Raw genomic sequence first — 19641 nt, 5'->3', positions numbered from 1 at the left:
GAAGAAAAGGTAATCTATTGTGCGAAAACTATTATGTTTTACCATTATGATTGTGGTGTTTAACATTATAATGTTGGTTTACAAATATACTTATTGTTTTGCCATTATAACTATGTCGTTATAAGATAACAACACAAATTTAAATAGAAAACGAACATAGTTATACCATCTATTGTGTTGCATTTTACGTGCGTAAATAGACACAAATACCCCTCATCCATTAAACCATCCACCTCATTTCCTCTTAGGCAAACCCCATATTGTATAGCAACCACCCCTATATATAGTGGAGAGCTTGTTGAGACAATACACTTAAAACCATGAGTTTCTTACCAAAACTTTTTGTTTGCATTTTCCTTTGGTTCCATCTTTTCAATATTCTGAAAGCCAACAACACCCCACCTTCAAGCAAACTATTTGAACCATTTAGAATTACCATCACTAATTGAAGAAACACTGACCTTAACAACTCTGGAAACTTCAACGATCAATGACCCGAACGTGTGGCTGCAAAACAGAAACACCGTTAGGACTCGTTACAGGAATGGGGTTATTCCTGTAACCACCCTCCGGCGTGAGAATAAGTATTCGTTCTTTTGGAGAAGTATATGAAGGGAAAAGTGTATGGGAATTAGATGATCGTACCTTACGTATTTGTCTTTATTTATAGGTTCTCAATTAGGGTTTCCCTTATTTTAGGATGTGCTCCGATAAGGTGGAGATTTACATGATCTTCCCGAAAAGTGGGAGATTTAGTTATGCACCTTCCTTATAGATATGGAAGGTTCTAGAATAATTCTGGGTATTTATGTAAATATAAAAGGTTGTAACCGGGTCGGGTGAGCGACGCGGGTCACACCTCGTCATGTCCCCCCAGTCCGAGCTCATGGAGGGAGTCCATTAGGTCGGACTAAGAGAAAAAGAAAAAGGGGAAACTCGTAATGATTTGTGTGACGACCTTTGGAAATGACGGCGAAAATAGCGGATGTGACAGTTGGGTCATCTCGTCAATGACAGCTGTCTTTTCCCGTGATTGACACGTGCGTCGATTCGTACACATTTTTGAATTTGAAAAGTTTTCGTATCTTATAAAAGACGATGCCTTAAACGGATGTTCAAGAAATCACCCCCAAATTACTCTATCACCATCTTCTCTATTCAATGGCTTCAAAAACGACCGAGTCCTCTTCCGCCGCTTCCATGGACGTACTACTGTGCAAATGGGGCGTGATGTCTTTCAACAATTTGGTCCATGATTATGGCATTAGGGCTGAATGGAATCCTGTGTTGCCGTCAAAAACCGACACCGCCTTTCCCCTGAAAGCAGGTAAAATCACTTTGTTTAGTGATTTTTTCAAGTTTTGCAACTTCCGGTTACCCATCACCAAATTTTTGAAATTGGTGCTTGATTTCTACCGCATCCACATTTCTCAAATACATCCTCTTGGCCTTGTGAAACTTCGACAATTTGAGTATGCCTGCGTAGCTCTTGGTCACATCCCAGAACTGATCGTCTTTAGGGCTTTCTTCGTACTTGTGTGGAAATCCCCTTTCTTTACCTTTGATCGGCGGGATACCGAAGTATCATGTCTGAGGGAGATCCCTACAAGTTCTAGAGACAAGGATTGGAAGAAAAAATTCTTCTACCTGGATGCCAGTGCTATTCCCGGGGAAATGCATTGGCAAGATAAAGGACCGAAGGATAAAGTGAAGGATGATGCTCCCCCTGCAGATTCGTACGCGTCAAATGCGCTGTATGTAAAACTGTGTGGCCGCCCCTTTGAGTGCACTATTATTCCAGAAGGGGCGCTAGTGATGGCCGGTATGAGCCTGTTATGGCCGGATATAAGGCGTTATCCCTCATTCCAACGGGAAGATGGAGGTATGTTTACATTACCACACCTGGTTAACATATTTTTAAATCCGGTATTAATTAAATCACGTATTTTGCGCAGGGGAGTGGGGGATGTTTGACTTTGTTGATCCACCACGTCACCTGGCGTTGAAACCCAACGACCGGAGACTTGATGAAGGGGAACCAGATGTGTTGAAAGTGCACCTGGAACAATTTCTTCTACCGGCGATGCCAACGGATCCCTTGGAGTATATCGCTCCCTTGTCGGGTATGGCGGCCGCTACTTCAGCATCATCAGAGAAGAAACCTATTCGGCTAAAGCTGTCTGGGAGAAAACCTGCAGCAACCACTGTCAGCGTGCCCGTGATGGAAGAGACGCCCAACGCGAGTCGTGAAGTTTCCTTAGCTTCCGACCTGACCAGTCCTGGCCGTGCTTCGAAAAAGAGGAAAATCTTTGTGGCACCTACGCTGAGCGCGTTTCAGGCGGTGCAAGCCGCATGTGCAATTTCACCAGGTATTTTATTTTAAATAACCATATGGCATACTAGTGTCCCTGCTGATAGCGTCCGTCTGGTCTTGTGGTGCAGGTACCTTTGCGGGAATATCATCCGGGGGTGTGCCATCCACTGTTGTTTCGACTATGGCGGCGTCTTGTACTGGTAGTACCAGCATGCCTACGAGTCCACAAGTTTCAGCGTCATTCGCTCCCGCTGTGAGCTGCATCATGCCCATTCCTAGTTCTACGGTATCCATAGCCGTAACTTCCGAGCCGCTGCCCTCGCTTCGATCAGGTGGTTTTGACACAACCCTTCCTGAATCGCCCAAGGACATGTTTGCTGGTTTTGACACCAATGCTGCTGCCGCGTCGACCGCGCATGAGGCAACTAGCGTGGGTGGAGGCGATAATCGTGCGTCGAGCAGCGGCATTGCTGACGATGGTGCCCGCTTGATTGATGATTTGTTTATACCTACCGTTTGTTGGGATCCTCATGCCCAGGATAAACGTTACCAGCCTCAATGGAAGATTGCTGAATCTTCCCGACTTATCTTTCCTCCAGTTGTCCAACATTGGGTTGAGAGGGCGTACCCCCCCGCTGAAGCGGCGTATGTTGAGGGGTTAAACAATGAGGATTTGATGAATTCGTCTATATCAGATTCTGTGACCCTACCTCGCCGGTTGGTAGAGATACGGCGCCGGTGGGTGCGTGATAACACCCAACTTCATGAGGCCCGGGTCATTATCCAAGAACTGAGGGATGACAAGCATCGCCTCGAAAGTCAACTGCAGACCGCTGGGTTGAAAGAGGCCCGATTTCTGTCAGAGAAGAATAAGGCCGAGGAGGATTTGCGGAGGGTAACTGAACATCTCGCTGAGGAAAGGATCTTATGGGCCCGCGATATGGCGGAAAAAGATAGGGTTTTGGCTCAAGCGAAAAATGTACAAGAGGAGTTGGAACGCAAGGCTGTGGCAGAGGCTCAGAAGGTGAGACACGAGTTATCGGCCCAATTGGAAAAATTTCGTGTTGACACTGATTTTGTGTCCCAGGTTCAGGAGCGGTACCAGGATTTGACAACCGAAGTGGAGACCTGTCATACCAAGATCCGACTGATGCAGGGAGAGTTGGAGGAGCGTGAGGCAAAATTCAAGGAGATGCAAGATCATTGTGATTCCCTTGTCACCCAAAACAATAAGCTTGCTGCATCGTCGTCTTCAAAGTTAAGGGAGGTGGAGGACGCGCTGGCACAATCCCATGCAGAGATCGATGATTTGACCAACCAGCTAGCGGCTATGCGGGGAGACAGGAATTGGTTGATAACTAATGGGCTAGTGGGGGCGTTCGAATTTCTGCGTGAGTCGTCCCACTTTACTAGCCTGATTGACCGTCTTTCCGCCGCTGCCTACCAAGCTGGTCATCATGATGGTGTACTTAAGGGCTACATGGACTGCCAGCAAGCGGAAAGAGTCCCGCCGGACTTCCAAACCCTCAAAAATAAGTTACAGGCTGATATGGCGAAAGCTCTTGAAGCTGCGTACACCGAACCTCTACCTTGCTATGGCGATCTGATGGATAAAGTTAATGAAGATGGAATAGACTCGCTACGTCTGATGCTGGACCCTGCGGACGAGTCCGAAGAAGACTGACCATTCCGTTATTCATTTGTTTTGCTCGTTGTGTACTCTTGCTGATACTGTTTAAATTGGGTTTAGTGCCCATTATCCGTTTTGATTTGACAGCCAAATTAATGCAAATGTCATGATTTCTGACACCGCCGTCGTTGAAAATATGACTCTGTGATGTGTGATGATTACTTTTAATTAATATACCTGATGTCATCACTGTCAAAACTTGTTAACTACTGCTATAAATTCACCCTTCGTTTCCATTCTTGTTTATGTTTGTGCCATGGAAAGAAAACGATACCGGCAAAGGCTTTCCGAGATCTTTCGGGTGCTTGACGCTGCTGATGGCCTTTTGATGTTACAGCATCCGGTAACAAGATCAATGCTTAGGAGCAGACGACCAATCCCAAATGCTGCTCCGGTTCGTGCCAACCGAGCATGTCAAAGCCTTGTTATCCCGGACCCTCAACCAGAGGATCCCAGAATGCAGCTATCGGCTGATGTGTTGACTGACTTGATCCAGGTGGACCCTGAACGGCGATATCGTCTGACCTACCAACGTCAGTCCGGTGGTCGGACGAAGGGGCAGCCGACGGATGCCTCTGGCTTGATGTTCCGAATGGTTGGTGGCTCAACTGCTCCCTTGGCCGTCAACCCTGTGGTGGTGGTGGAAGACGATGATGATGTGGGGGTGCCTACCCCTGCAGTGGTGACGGCACCCATCTTTCATCAATAGGTGTTTTATGAACATGTTCTGTATTTTGGTTCCCTTATGTTTGGTTTTTATTAAAAACAGGGACAAGTACTTGGTTTTTGATTTTTTGAGATAGGCTATGTATATGTAATGATGCCTATCTGCTTTTTGAGGCGGTTTATGTATCTATTACCAAGATACCCGCCGTAAGCGCTTGTTGTAGTTACCCTATGACTTATAATGAAAAATATTTCGTGTTTAAGGGTGTTGTTTTTGTTTCTACCGGATAATGCATTCATTGTGCGATGGTAATTTTTGTAATAGATGAACTTGCATCTTTATTAAACTTGCATTAAAAAATAAACGAAGAGTAAAAATCCCATGATGGGTTACAAATGCGAACTGGAAAAGGTAATTGACTCTTGCTGTTAGGAGCAAGGCATTACAAATAGCATTTCTTCAGCTGTGCGATGTTCCAACTGCGCGGGACCGGCGTGCCATCTAGTCGGGACAGGCGATAGGCTCCTTTGCCCAAGTCTTCCTGGATGACATAGGGACCTTCCCAGTTGGGGCCTAGTTTTCCCGTTGGTTCCGCTCGACTTGCTTCGTTGTCGCGCATGACGTAATCGCCCACCTTGAAACTTAATTTAGACACCCGCTTATTGTAATACTTTTCCAGTGCTTTTTTGTAACGTGCCTCGCTAATGGCGGCCGCCTCACGCCTCTCTTCCAATAAATCTAGGCCCTCTCTCAGCGATTGGTCATTGTTATCTTTTACTTCGAGACGGCGTAACGATGGTAATCCTACCTCAGCAGGTATCATAGCCTCCATTCCATAGGTAAGGCTAAATGGTGTTTCGTTGTTGCTGGTCTTGGGCATTGTTCGATGCGCCCAAAGGACGTGTGGCAACTCCTCCACCCACGAGCTTCCCTCGTGTCCCAGCCGTTTTTTGATACCTTCTAACAAACTTCTGTTCGTCCGCTCTACCTGCCCATTACCCTGTGGGTGTGCTACCGACGTGAAGATCTGCTGAATGTGGAGATCGGCACACCATTCTTGAAAAATTCTATCCGTGAACTGCGTCCCATTGTCACTTACCAGGTAGAGCGGTAGGCCAAACCTGCATACAATGTGTTCCCAGAGAAACTTTTTGGCGTTTTCTGCCGTTATCTTAGCCAAGGGTTTTGCTTCCACCCACTTGGTGAAGTAGTCCACCGCCACGATTAAGTATTTTAATTTCCCGGGAGCGGGCGGGAAAGGTCCCACAATATCTACAGCCCATTTCTGAAAAGGCCAAGCCGATGTCACCGGTACTAGACTATTTTTGGGCCGAATTGTTTGAGGGGCAAATTTTTGGCAGCTGAGGCATCTTCTCAGTTCTCTGACGGCGTCTTCATGCATCCCGGGCCAGTAATACCCCGCGCTATGAATTTTAGCGACCACTGCTCGAGGACCCGCGTGTATACCGCATATACCCTCATGTATTTCACTGATGAGGTATTTCGCTTCAACCGGGGAGACGCATCGTAGGAGGGGACCCAGGTAAGATTTTCGATACAGGACACCATCGCTGACCTCGTACTGCAGTGCTTTCGTTTGAATCTTTCGTGCCTCGCCCTTGGCGGGAGGCAGTTCGCCGGTTTTGAGAAAAAGCAGGATCGGGGTATACCAACAGGGTTCTTCCATTGTGACAGCGGAGACGCTACGCGGTTCAATTGAAGGTGTCTGTAATGTCTCAACCTTGACTTCCTTTTCCATGCCGGAGGTGGCAAGTTTGCTTAAGGCGTCTGCTATCTGATTTTTCCCTCTGTGCACGTGGTTGAGCGTGACTTTATCGAAAGAGTTCATGAGCTCTTTGGTTTTTGCCAGATATCTCGCCATTGCCTCGTCTTTTGCTTCATATGTTTCGTTGACTTGATTGTTGACCAGCAGTGAGTCGACGTATGCGTCGACCCTGGCTGCACCCATGGATTTTGCCATTCGTAGACCAGCCAGTAGCGCCTCGTATTCCGCCTCGTTATTGGAGCACTCGAAATCAAAACGTAAGGCGTACATTAGCCTGATTTGGTCCGGACTTATCAGCATCAAACCTGCCCCAGACCCTTTACCACTAGACGATCCATCTGTGTACAACTTCCAAGTCTGCCTCGCTGTGCTCGTTTCTGGTATGTCTTGGACAACCGGGTCCGTGACTACCTCTCCTTCTGGTATTTCGGCTAAGAAATCGGCGATAACTTGTCCCTTGACTGCTGTGCGTTTCTGATATTCGATATCCAGGGCTCCCAACTCGATAGCCCATTTAGCCAACCGACCCGAGACCTCAGGTTTGTGCAGGATCTGCTGTAGCGGGTAATTAGTTAAGATCTGTACGCGGTGTGCCTGGAAGTATCTTCTTAATCGCCTGGTGGCGTGTACTAATGCTAATACCAGCTTTTCCAGTGTAGGGTAACGTGTTTCAGGCCCCGCCAACACCCGGCTTATGTAGTATATGGGTGTTTGTTTCCCTTCTCGTTCAACCATGAGCACCGCGCTTACCGCTGTGTGGGCCGCCGCCAGATACATTTTTAGCACTTCGCCGTGTCTGGGCGCGGTCAACGTGGGTAGTTTTTCTATGAACCGCTTCATTTCCTGCAAAGCTCGTTCCGCTTCTGCCGTCCATTTAAAATTCTTTTTGTCGAGGCAATCTTTCAGCGTTTTTATAAACGGCAGTGATTTTTCAGCATGCCTTGCAAGGAACCTGTTGATTGCTACCAGTCGTCCATTTAGGGCTTGAGCTTCCTTCAACGTTCGGGGGGATGGCATCCGCGATATGGCGGTTATTTTTTCTGGGTTGGCTTTAAAGCCGTTGTGGGTAACTACTACCCCCAGAAATTTTCCCTCTTCAACCCCAAAAGAGCACTTCTTTGGGTTTAACTTTATGTTATGCTTTCTGAGCCGCTGGAAAGTTTCTTCTATGTCTGCCAACATTTGTTTCTCTTCGCTGCTTTTTATGACCAGGTCGTCTACGTAAACTTCCAAGTTCCGCCCGATCTGTGTTTCGAAAACCTTATCCATGAGGCGCTGGTAGGTGGCTCCCGCATTCCGTAGCCCAAAAGGCATTTTGGTGTAACAAAAAATGCCGACGTCGGTGTGAAAGGCTGTTTTTTCTTCGTCTTCTTTGGCCATCTTGATCTGGTGGTATCCCTTATATGCGTCTAGAAAACACTTGTATCGATACGGTACCAGGGAGTCAACTTTTAAATCAATTTCCGGCAACGGGTATGCGTCTTTCGGGCACGCCTTGTTCAGATCCTTGAAGTCAATGCACATCCGCCATGTGCCATCTGGCTTTTTAACCATGACCGGGTTAGACACCCAGGTATGATACTGTGTTTCTCTGAGGATTCCAGCTTCCACTAACTTGCGTACTTCCTTAACGACCGCTGCCCGGCGATCCGGGGCCATACTGCGTTTACCCTGGGCGACTGGCTTAATGCCTGGGAGCGTGGAGAGCTTATGTTCTGCTTTATCGCGAGGGACTCCGGTCATATCGGCGTGCTCGAAAGCGAATATGTCTACGTTTCTTTTTAGCAATTGTTTCAAATTGCTCTTTACCTCTGGGGACAGAGTATCGCCGATGGTGACCATTTGATCCGGGTGGCGTGTGCTCAGTACCCACCTCTCTGGCCCTGTAACCCCTGCGGGGCCTTGACGGCATCGTTTGGTGTCCAATACTTCTCCAACTCTATCTCGAAACACCGTGGCAATACCTTGCGGTGTTGGGAACTTCATAAAACCTCTTGCCGTGGAGACTATGGCGTCTAACTTCCCCAAAGTGAACCTTCCGATGATTACATTGTGAAATGACTCGGCGCGGACCACGAGGAAAGTTAGTAGTATTGTTCTTTCCTTGGGTGCTTGCCCGAAGGTTACCGGGAAGGTGATTTGACCAATGGGATCCACCTTTTCCCCTGTAAAACCCTTAATGGGAGCATGTACCGATTCGAGCAGCTTTTTATCCTCCGGTTGCATTCTATCGAAACAGTGCTCGTATATGATATCCTCTGAGCTTCCGGTGTCAACCAAAATTCGCCTCATTCGGTAATCTCCTACTGCCGCGGAAACGATCAGGGCGTCCGTGGTAAGATGCAAATCTTCCATTCGTGGTTCGATGGTCATTGTTGCCAACATCCAAGGCTCGAGGGTGGAGAAACTCCGTTTAGCCCCTCTTCCTATACCAGCATGGACCATGTTTAACTCTCGCGGCCTTTTTCCTGCCGCCTTGTCATTTTCCTCCTTGACCACCGGAGGACCCTGCTTGATATCTCGCACCAGATGTGCCAACTTTCCTGACTTTACGAAGTACTCGATTTGTTTTTTAAGCTGGAAACAATCGTTGGTGTCGTGTCCACTTCCCTTGTGGTATTCGCAGTACTTGCTCGTATCCTTGTTCGGGTTATCTTTCAGCGGCTTTGGTGGGTTGAGCCTGAGGTTTTCCGAGGCCAGAATTTCTGCCGGGGTCTTGCTTAGATTGGGATATTCAGAACGGGGTTTTGACGTTTCATTTCTTGAGTATGAGCTCCGATGCTTATCGTAACGCGAGTCTCTGTCGTTCCGCTGATATCGGTCTCCCCTGTGTTTACTTTTAGACCCCCGATTGTCTTTTTCTTCTTGGTTCTTCAAGGCTTCTTTCTTTCTGTTAGCCGCGTGGCTGGCCGCTACCGCTTTTTCTTGTATAACGTATACTTTGGCAATCCGCAGTATCTCGTCTATGGTCGGGGGTACCCCGTCCCTTCCATGCAACGTTCTTAGTAATTCGTCATCATTAACCCCCTGGAGGAAAGCTCCGCATGCCAAATCGTTAGTGACACCTGGTATCGCCAGGCTTTCTTTATTGAACCTGATGATAAAATTCTCTACCGTTTCGTTGTCTCGACGACGGATATGGAGTAATTCATTCCTATCTTTCGTATGTCGGCGCTGTTGACTGAACTGTAGGATAAACTTTGATTCCAGATCCTCGAAACTGTCTATCTCGCCTGTGGGTAAGCTGTCCCACCATACTCGCGCTGCTCCTACTAAGGTTTGTACGAACATTTTGCACCAAAGGGGCATGGGCCAACAAGCCACCTCACCCGCACTCTTAAATAGATTAAGGTGATCATCCGGGTCGGTGAGGCCGTCGTACTTGCCGACTGTTTGGGGCATCTTTGGTTTTTCCTTAATAGGGGCTTCGGCGATACGGCGTGTAAATTTAGATCGGAATGTTGCATCTACTGGCTTGTATGGCTTGGTTAACTCGTCCTCTTCTAAGTTCACTGTTTGTGCCGGTGGGTTGTTTGCACCCGGGGCGGGACCTGTTCCTGGACCGGAGTTTTCAAAAGGAGTAAACCGGGGTCGGACCGCGTTTTCCCTGTCGTGTACGGGTTCAGTTGACGCCTGAGTATACATTGGTTGTGGACCCGGAAAGTTCCACCACGGCGGCATGTAAGCCGCGTAGGGCGACTGTGACATCCCTTGTGTCATTCCCTGAGGGGGATAGGCTGTTCCCCCGTATGAGGGTAAGTACCCGAAAGGGGGCGCGTAGCAATATCCCGGGAAATACATCTGATTGCCTGGCGTGACAGGGGCATTCATTACTCCCGTTGGCATGATGACCGGCTGATGAGGCGGGGTGGACAATGCTGCCGTGAGTGCGGCTGAATACAACGGTGGCATTGGGCTGGAGATCAACGGTTGGTAGTATTGGGGAGTGTTGGTTCCAGGTGCTAAGATGCTAGGACTCGCCGAGGTGATGACTGGGGTGGAGAAAAGACGCGAAGTCTGTGAAGAAATAGCAGCCCCTAGGGCTGAGGTGCCGCTGCCTGCTCCCTCCACCCTTCCGGGTTGTGTTTGTGAGGGCATGTAAAAGTAAGGGTTTGTAACCACGGCCTGGGAAGAGACGGTGGTAACGTTACCAAACCCTGGTGGTGGCCCCTCCGCCTCGAACTCCAAATCTAACGATCTGGTAACGGCCGGTGATGATACTGGGGCGGTTACGCCTCCCGCCCCTAGCGTCAGATTATCATTCGTCGCTCTTTGACCAGCCATGTTCTGATCACTTGCCATGAAGCTCTTTGTTGTTCTTGCTTGGTCCCACGGATGGCGCCAATGAAGAAACACTGACCTTAACAACTCTGGAAACTTCAACGATCAATGACCCGAACGTGTGGCTGCAAAACAGAAACACCGTTAGGACTCGTTACAGGAATGGGGTTATTCCTGTAACCACCCTCCGGCGTGAGAATAAGTATTCGTTCTTTTGGAGAAGTATATGAAGGGAAAAGTGTATGGGAATTAGATGATCGTACCTTACGTATTTGTCTTTATTTATAGGTTCTCAATTAGGGTTTCCCTTATTTTAGGATGTGCTCCGATAAGGTGGAGATTTACATGATCTTCCCGAAAAGTGGGAGATTTAGTTATGCACCTTCCTTATAGATATGGAAGGTTCTAGAATAATTCTGGGTATTTATGTAAATATAAAAGGTTGTAACCGGGTCGGGTGAGCGACGCGGGTCACACCTCGTCACTAATAAAGATGTTCCGAATGTCATGATGAGATGTGATGATCTTGGAGGCGAAGTACTTAAACCAGGAGACTCGACCTCTTGGAAATTTCGTATGAACTTTTTTGATTCGAATCGTTATGGTTGTCGGTTCTTTTGGGTTGAAGGTTCTAATATTCGTAAGTTTAGCGAATTTAATGCTTTTGATGACGAGATCCATGGTTTATGCATGGATGGGCTTTCAATGAATAGATGTTATTGGTATGTCTCTCAAAATGGTTTTTACTATTCCAATCACAACGTTAGTTTTCCAAGTTCCCTTTGGAGTCTGAAGCATGAATGGAAAGATATGTAGACTATTTAGTTGTCATTCTTTTTTCATTGTAATAAAATCCATCAATCTGTTATAAAGATTATTGTGTTCCATTTATGTTAGATGTCATATACCTTACTCTTGGTATTTATAAACCTACTATGTTATCATCCGTGAACTTCACAGGTTGGAAAATTTTAATTTACACTAATCATGAGTGTATAGATAAAATAAATGAATATTGGATTTTAATAAACCCAAATATTCGTCGTTATCCGACAATAGTCCCAACTTCAAAAATAACTACTGACAGTCCCAACAATTAACATATTGGCCTCAAATGGACTCTGACTAACAGAACCTTAACGCCGTTAGTCTCCGGTTGCCAAAAACGTCTTTGGCCAGAAAAAAGGTATCTAAAGGTCCGATCTAAGGTTACAAAGAGGTTTGAGATGAAAATGTTGATTTTTCTGGCCAAAAAAATGGGTTTTCTGGCCAAAAAGAAGTTTTCAGGGAAAAAAAGAGTTTCCTACGACCTTAGGCTTTTACTAGAAAAAGGTTTATAAAGGTCCGTAATAAAGTTACAGAAAGATTTAGAACAGAAATGTTGAGTTTTTCGGCCAAAATTTTTCAATAGCTGGTTTACCTTAAACTACTTTGTATGGGGCACTCACATTTTATTAACACTTTTTTTAATATATTAAAGTATTATTGATATTGATTTCCCAAACGTAAACACCAAAATTTTCTGGAAAATATAAATCGTAGTGTGCCTTTTTTATAGACATCTTTTTTTTTTTTTTCATTTTAATTCGTTTATTTTGTTTGGTTATAATGGAAATATAGTTTACATTTTTACTTTAACTCAGTTTGTCATTAATACTATTTTAGTAGACAGGCGTATTAAATGGGGAGACAAAGTAAAAGCTAAAGGCTACACGGTATGGAGGAACAGTCTCCATCGTCTTGGACCGGCGTCGGGCCAAACACCACGCCGGCCCCTCCCGGCTTCGTCCTCCCCGTCCTCTGCCAGACGTCTGCGACGGTCCACAAAAGGACAAAAACTCTCCCTCTCCGTCTCACACACTCCTATACATACAATATATACATACACATTTTAGGTTCATCCTCCCATTTCCACACATTCATCCTCTTTGCCCCATCCTCATGCTCATCCTACTTGTCGCTTACGTGGCAGACCATCCTCCAAAGGAGAACCATCACCATACCGTGTAGCCTAACAATATCTTGACTCGTAATATGCAAAAAATAAAAAAAATAAAAAATAACTTCCTGTATTGAAATCATGTGCAAAATTTAATGAAGAAGTTAATGTTTTAAAATGAGATGGCATGTAATGCCATGTATTAATTAATCAATAAATTACCTTTCAAAAAAATTAATAAAAATTAATCAATAAATATAAACCTAGTTTTTTTTAAAGGTAAACTTCATTGTAAACACGCACACCCAAAATCCGGATAACCATGCACACGATAAACAATTACATAAGTACCTCGCAGTGGCGGATCTAGGATTCGCGCCAAGCCGTAACGTTTTATAAATAAGCGGTAACGAAATCGAAAAAAGTCAAATTTTTCCAAAATTTACACTAATTTTACACTACCGCCGGAACGCTAAGCCGTAGCAGTGGCGGAACTAGAAGAAAAGTTTAGGGGTATCCTAATTTTTTTACCGTACATTCATATAATAATAAAAAAATGATAATAAATTAAGTTTAAAAAATACCCAGGGTTGTCTTTGAGAATTCGGATTCCCTAAAGGGCCCAGTGCAAGTAGAAAACATAGGCCCCTAAATACATACTTATTTATAAAAAAACTAGTAATAAGACGATTTTATGAGCCTTGAATATGAAAAAACTAAATAAGATATATTTATACTACTTTTTGTTGGGCTTTTAAATTTAACTAGTGGTGTATTGCTCACAGTATGTATCGTGATAAAAAGACCACCTTTAAAAAAATTAGACAAAATTTTGACCATTTAAGATAACCAAAGACCACCTTTAAGAAAAATTAGATAAAAAAATAATAACAATCAAACTTTATATTATATATTTACTAATATGATTAAATATAATAACTATTTATATTACTTAAAATAAACTAATATCGAACACCAAAATGAAAAATAGATAGAGTAGTAACAATCAATTTATATATTCTATATGTAATAATATGACAAAATATAAGAATATAACTTTTTCATTCAATTACTTAAAACAAACTATTAAATAGTTCCGCTGAGCTAAAAAGAAAAACAAATCTATATATATAATATATGAATAAAGTGTGGGACACGTGTCACTATATTATGCAACCATTTTAGGTTTTTGGCGGGAAAACGTGGGAAAGATAATACTCACGCACGGGATCCGAATTAAATGCTCCGTTTTGTGTTTTTCGACCCGGGTATATAATACACCTAAATTACATAAATCATTCATTCTCCAAAATAAAAACCCTAAATCGTTTCATCTTCTTCCCATCCCTGCTCTTGTCAATTGAATATTAATATTCGGATTAAGCATCGGAAGTTAAAGGAAATTTTAAGAAGTTACAGATACGCAATTTTCATTTATTTATTATCAATCTTTTTTGAGATTTATAGTTACTATGTTGTTTGCTTGGTTTTATCAATGAAAATTGTGATAATCCACGGACTCTTTATGTTTTATATGTTATAACAATTGCAAAATATTATGTTTTGTTGTTTCATCTCTGTTATTGTTTCGAAAAATCTTTTTAATTTCTTTTATTGATAATCAATTTTGTTTATTTTATGATTGTTCATGTTTGCACGAACAATCCTAAATCAATTATTCGTCTGTTTTTACTTATATTACTAACATTGTATGTCTTTACATTTCTTCCTCAGATTTTACTTCATCCTTATCTGGTTTTAGCTCAAATGGTCAAATGTCAAAGTGTACAGGTTACGGTATTCCAACTCTTTCTTGATAGAATTCTCTTTTAACTATGGTATGAGCAATTATACAATTAAAATTTCTTTATTTGCAACGTCCTAAAAAAATGCATACATTGTTTATAAAAAATTATTATTATTATTTGGGTAACTGTAAATATGTTTATTGTTTTTTTTTTTTAAAAATTTTTAGTCTTGATAGCAAACAAATAGTAACAGATTAGGAAATTAAAACCGTTACCCAAATTACTTTGTCTCCCAAATTATTTTATTTATGTAAATGATTTATAACTTCCATAAATATATTCCGTTTATGCCATAATTTACTCAACTTTTATTGTATAAATAACACCAGAAGTTAAAGACTCTGACTCGACATTCGAATTGTCTTTCTTTCTTTTGCTGTGTTTTTCCAAATCTGAGGTTAAACCATTTTCCCTATTTTTAATTGTTTTATTCATTTTTATATATATACATTAGAATTAGTATCAGTTACTAATATTGTGAATCTTTACCAGAGAAAATGGAGAACAATCATATTACTATGTTCAGGTCACTTAATGCTCATTCCACCAATTATACCATCAAAGCTAAGATCATATCTATGTGGGATAAAAAAATGAATGGTTATGATAACCAGATCTATCGTGTTGACATGTTGTTAATGGATGAAGAGGTAAGATATTTAAAGTTTTTATATAATGATTAATATGCTTTTTTCAATAAATATACGTGTTAATTCTGTATGATTCGTTATAACAATTTTTTAAATTGCAGGGTGCCTTCATTCAATGTAGCTGTTTACATAAGCTTTTCAAACGTTTCCTTAAGTTTTTGGTAGTTGATGACTGTTTATTGATTCATAAACCATCCCTAGCCAAAGATACAACCAAAATTAAGGTTACCGGAAAAGATCAGAAACTATCTTTTTATGCTTTCACATCTGTTCTGAAAACTGATAACTGGTCTGGTCCTCGGTACTTATTTAAATTCACTGATTTTAAATCTGTGTTGAGTAAAAAGATTGAAGTGAATACACCAATAGGTAAATACTATATACTTTTTATTTTTTTAAATGTTTTAATTATGATTAGTTGTTTGTAATTTTTCCTTATATTTTAATATACAGATTTCATCGGTTATTTGGTTGTCTCATATCCTATTGAAGATGCAAATAGGAAGGATGGATCTAAAACAAAACGAATGACCATTACCTTGAAGGATCTCGAGTAATAATGTTATAACAAATACTTAATTTAGATGTTTATAAGTCACTATCAATTTTGATATATTATTATGCTATAAAATGATAATGTGACTTTTAATATTTACAGAGATCAGAAGATTAGTGTAACGTTGTGGGAAAATTATGCAATCACTTTGTCAAACTACATGAATGACAAAAATCGACCTGCTCATGTGGTTATACTTGTCCATTTTGGAACAGTTAACATATATCAAGGTATTAACCCACTTTTTTTCCCATATGGTAATCTAGAAATGTATTTTAATTATACATATTAGTCTTTACAATGCACAAATGATTATTTTATACCTGTCATTTCAATTAAATGTCTGTTACAATCAGGTAAAGTTGGACTGACTAACATGTTTGAAGCAAGTCGTGTCTTCATAAATTCTGATATTCATGAGATCAAAGACTTCAAAGACAGGTATATCATTAATAGCTTAATATTCGTTTTAAAAAAATGATTAAACATTTTATTAATTTATTATACTTTAATAGATATCTTGAGAAGGAGTTTTCTAAATCATCTTCAAGTAAACAATCATGCTCCCAAGTGATATCGAATGCAGAAGATGAGTTTCTAAATGCTGAAGATTTTGTTATGAACGGTTTTATTGCTTCTATTGACGTGGTATGTATATCAAACATATATATGCTTCACGTATCTTTTATGTCATTTCTATATACTTATCTGTAACTACAATCTTTATATACTTGATAGGAGAAAAAGGTTATCATTGTTGGTACTGTTATAGCTATTTCAATTGATAAGCCGTGGTATTATTTATCATGCAATGTTTGTAAGAAGCAAATTGAAGAGAAAACTGAGTTGGTTGAAAGAGATGATGGCAGTTTTGACGTGTTGGATGACAAGTCGTTTGAGTGTATAAACCCAGATTGTGATGCTGTTGACATTGTTCCTGTTCATCGGTATCTATACAATTTTACAATTAATTTCAAAACTAATTTTATACAATTATTAACTTTTTTTCGTATAATAGATACAAGATACCTCTAAGGGTTCAGGATTCAACTGGAACCATTTCCTGTACTTTGTTTGATTATGAGGCTATTAAGCTTTTGAAAAAAACCTCGAAAGAACTGCTAGATATCTACTCGAAGGTACAAATATTTATCATTCTGATAAAGGTTTGGCATGATTTATTACACAATTTATACATATGTTATATATATCTTTCTCATTATACAGGTTGACACTTCCACTGAAGGATCGTTTCAATCACTTCCATCTGAGTTTGATGTGTTGTTGAACAAGAAGTTTGCATTCCAAATAAAAATTTCCAGTTTTAACATTACCAACCAGGTTGAAAACTATGGGATTTCAATGTTATCTTCCGATGAGGATCTACTTTCTGCTTTGGAGAAAAAATGGAAAGTTAATGAGGTTACGCTTTTCTTCCATGCATAATAATATTTCGGTTATTGATAACTATATGTCTTTATTCATAAATTGAAACAGTTCTAACTTTTTGTAGTCTGACTTTTCGGAGTCAAATGTTCAAAGTTTGTCAGATTCAGTTGGTAATGTCAAAGGTTTAGGGAAGGTATTATACTTGTGTTGTTCTACACTTTTTTTTCCTTTATATATATTACATTTTTATGAAACCAATGGATGTTTTTATATATGACGTAGTTTCAGGAATCTCAATCTGTGATGGGTGACAGCGTTACGCCAGATCCTATAGATGGTAGTGATCAAGAAGCGACGAAGTTCGATAACATTAAACGTAATCTGGAAGATGTTTATGATGTTGATGTTGTTGATAGCTCTTCTACTAAACGTCGTAACAGTCCTGGGAAAGTTGAAATCAACGATGCTGTCGGCTTGGATCTCCTGACGCCAAAAATTGAGAAATAAGGACTTTTGCAGTATGGTCTTCAAATGGTGTTGCATCATTGAACGTTTTTACTATTTTATTAATTATGCTTTTTGTGAAGACAATTTTATTACTTTGAATATTATTATTGCTTCATATTTTATAGTTTTCATTTTGACGTAAGTGTTTTTTACATTTTCATATCGTTTGGTAAAGTTTGAAATTATTTTAATGAGGTTAAAATATCTTTGATATAAGTTTCTAACATGGTGCAAAATGTCAATTTACGTATACTATAATTTATATACCATGTTATGAACAATATATCATACAAAAGTTCGAAAAATTTATTATGTATTTCATGGATATATAGCATTTATTATTCAAAATAATTGTTTCTTTTGGTTAGGTTATAATAATTAAATATATTATAATGATAAGATTTTGTTGCCTATTTATTTTATTCATCCAAGTCCTAATATATAAACCCAAGATTCTTATTGTTAATTTCGTAGATTTGTAAATGATTTATAACTTATAAGAATATGTATCATTTACGTATCGAAAATTTCACAATGAAATTTAGAACAATATGAATATGAAATTTCCCATGAAAATAACAATATAAAATTCTATATTAAAACAAGATGTGATCAATTCCATAATCGATATTTAGAAGGTTGCTTAAGTATGGAAATTTCCCATTTTGACATTATCAATTCCTATTTTAAAATTCTTTAATTATATATAAACACAATGAAATCACTGTTTTTGTAATTGGTTTTAGAAACACAATGGTTGAGCTTCCTTTTCATTTGATACTTTTCCAGATATTAATAAGGATCGATACGAAATCAATACATCGATTCAAATTGGTCTCTAAACAATGGCTTGATGGTTTATCATCACGTGAATTTGCTTTTAAACGTGGTTGCTATGTTGAAGATTATCTTGTAATGGTTATTGAGTTTTACTTTTTAAAACTCTAATTATGGCTTATTTTACCAATGTTCATTATTCAATAAACTCACATGTTTGAATTCTTTTTTTTTTTAGGAAATGCTCCAAGAACAAGGTTTGTTCATTTCTTCGTCTATTTTGATGGAGTTGTGGCCGCGTGAACTCATTGAACTCTATGGACTTCATGATCAACATGCAAGTGAAGAGAACGTAAACGTTACAGAGGAGATGGTGATTATTGAAAATGGCGAACGTACTATATATCAAGTATATCAAAATGACAATTAAGAATTTTACATTGTTAAAATAATATGTTTATGGTTTAATGGAAAACCTTATTATGGTTCGTACTATTATATATTTCTGGTTTAATTGAGGTTTTTTCATTTCTTAAAATATTTTAACAAATATAATGTTTTATTATATAATTATAAGATCTTAATGATTTTTGGGATCACAAATAACTATCATTACAAACTTACGCAATCAGAATTATTATCAACTAATTATTTACTTATATTTTGTGCTAAAATTTAGCAACAATTTGCCTAATTTATCTATCGACTTTCTATAAATGAAGTAAGTAATGTGTATAACTTTTTGTCATCACACATTTTCTTTATTCAATGTTTTAGTTGCATTTTCCAGTTCATTTTTTAGATCTGTGTTTTTTGCTTGTCATTCTTTCCAACAAGTAAGTTTGCATCCGTTTACCGTTTCATTGTCTGGAATCATTTACTTTGAAACTAACCAACAGCTTATAATACGTCAGGTATGTTTACCACTCTTATTATCTTATTTGAGAAACGAATATACAATGGTTTGTTACATGTTGTTCATAAATCAACGTTTTTGTTAGTTTGATGCAACACGTCAACAAGATGATTAACATTCATTTATATATATATATATATTATAGCTAACCGATAATAGTTTCAATTTACATCTACATGTTACATAATCATGTAGCCAAAAAAATAAAACCATTGTCTTCATAACCAATTATATGGTTACCCCCCAAAACCCTTATCATTCACAATCCACAAGCCAACAAAATATAACACTACTACCATCCTTTCACATATTGTTCTATTTTCGATCCACACTTTTTAACTGGAGCACCTGTGTAGACGTA

General features: G+C 40.1%; 2 protein-coding genes across 3 annotated transcripts; both read left to right on the top strand.

Moving 5' to 3' along the window:
• Window positions 1–2065: 2065 nt before the first annotated feature.
• On the top strand, window positions 2066–4029 carry LOC110902227. 2 transcript variants are annotated; one of them, XM_022148937.2, is made up of 3 exons: window positions 2066–2369; window positions 2443–3338; window positions 3402–4029. In XM_022148937.2, exons 1-3 carry the CDS (start codon window positions 2084–2086, stop codon window positions 3996–3998), a joined length of 1779 nt encoding a protein of 592 aa, XP_022004629.2. In that variant the 5' UTR covers window positions 2066–2083; the 3' UTR covers window positions 3999–4029. The 2 variants fall into 2 exon arrangements, with proteins under 2 accessions (XP_022004629.2, XP_035837610.1); XM_035981717.1 differs by having other exon boundaries at window positions 2443–4029.
• Window positions 4030–16067: 12038 nt separating this feature from the next.
• LOC110902228 lies at window positions 16068–17587 on the top strand. The gene is made up of 7 exons (XM_022148938.2): window positions 16068–16132; window positions 16207–16339; window positions 16430–16638; window positions 16710–16830; window positions 16919–17113; window positions 17205–17273; window positions 17363–17587. The coding sequence occupies exons 1-7, from the start codon at window positions 16068–16070 to the stop codon at window positions 17585–17587; spliced, it is 1017 nt and encodes a 338-aa protein (XP_022004630.2).
• The last annotated feature ends 2054 nt before the right edge of the window (window positions 17588–19641 follow it).

Source organism: Helianthus annuus, chromosome 13 (assembly GCF_002127325.2).
Source record: "Helianthus annuus cultivar XRQ/B chromosome 13, HanXRQr2.0-SUNRISE, whole genome shotgun sequence".
NCBI classification, from domain to species: Eukaryota; Viridiplantae; Streptophyta; class Magnoliopsida; order Asterales; family Asteraceae; genus Helianthus; species Helianthus annuus.
The sequence above is the reverse complement of the archived record's forward strand: the minus strand, read 5'-3'. Positions and strand labels throughout refer to the sequence as shown.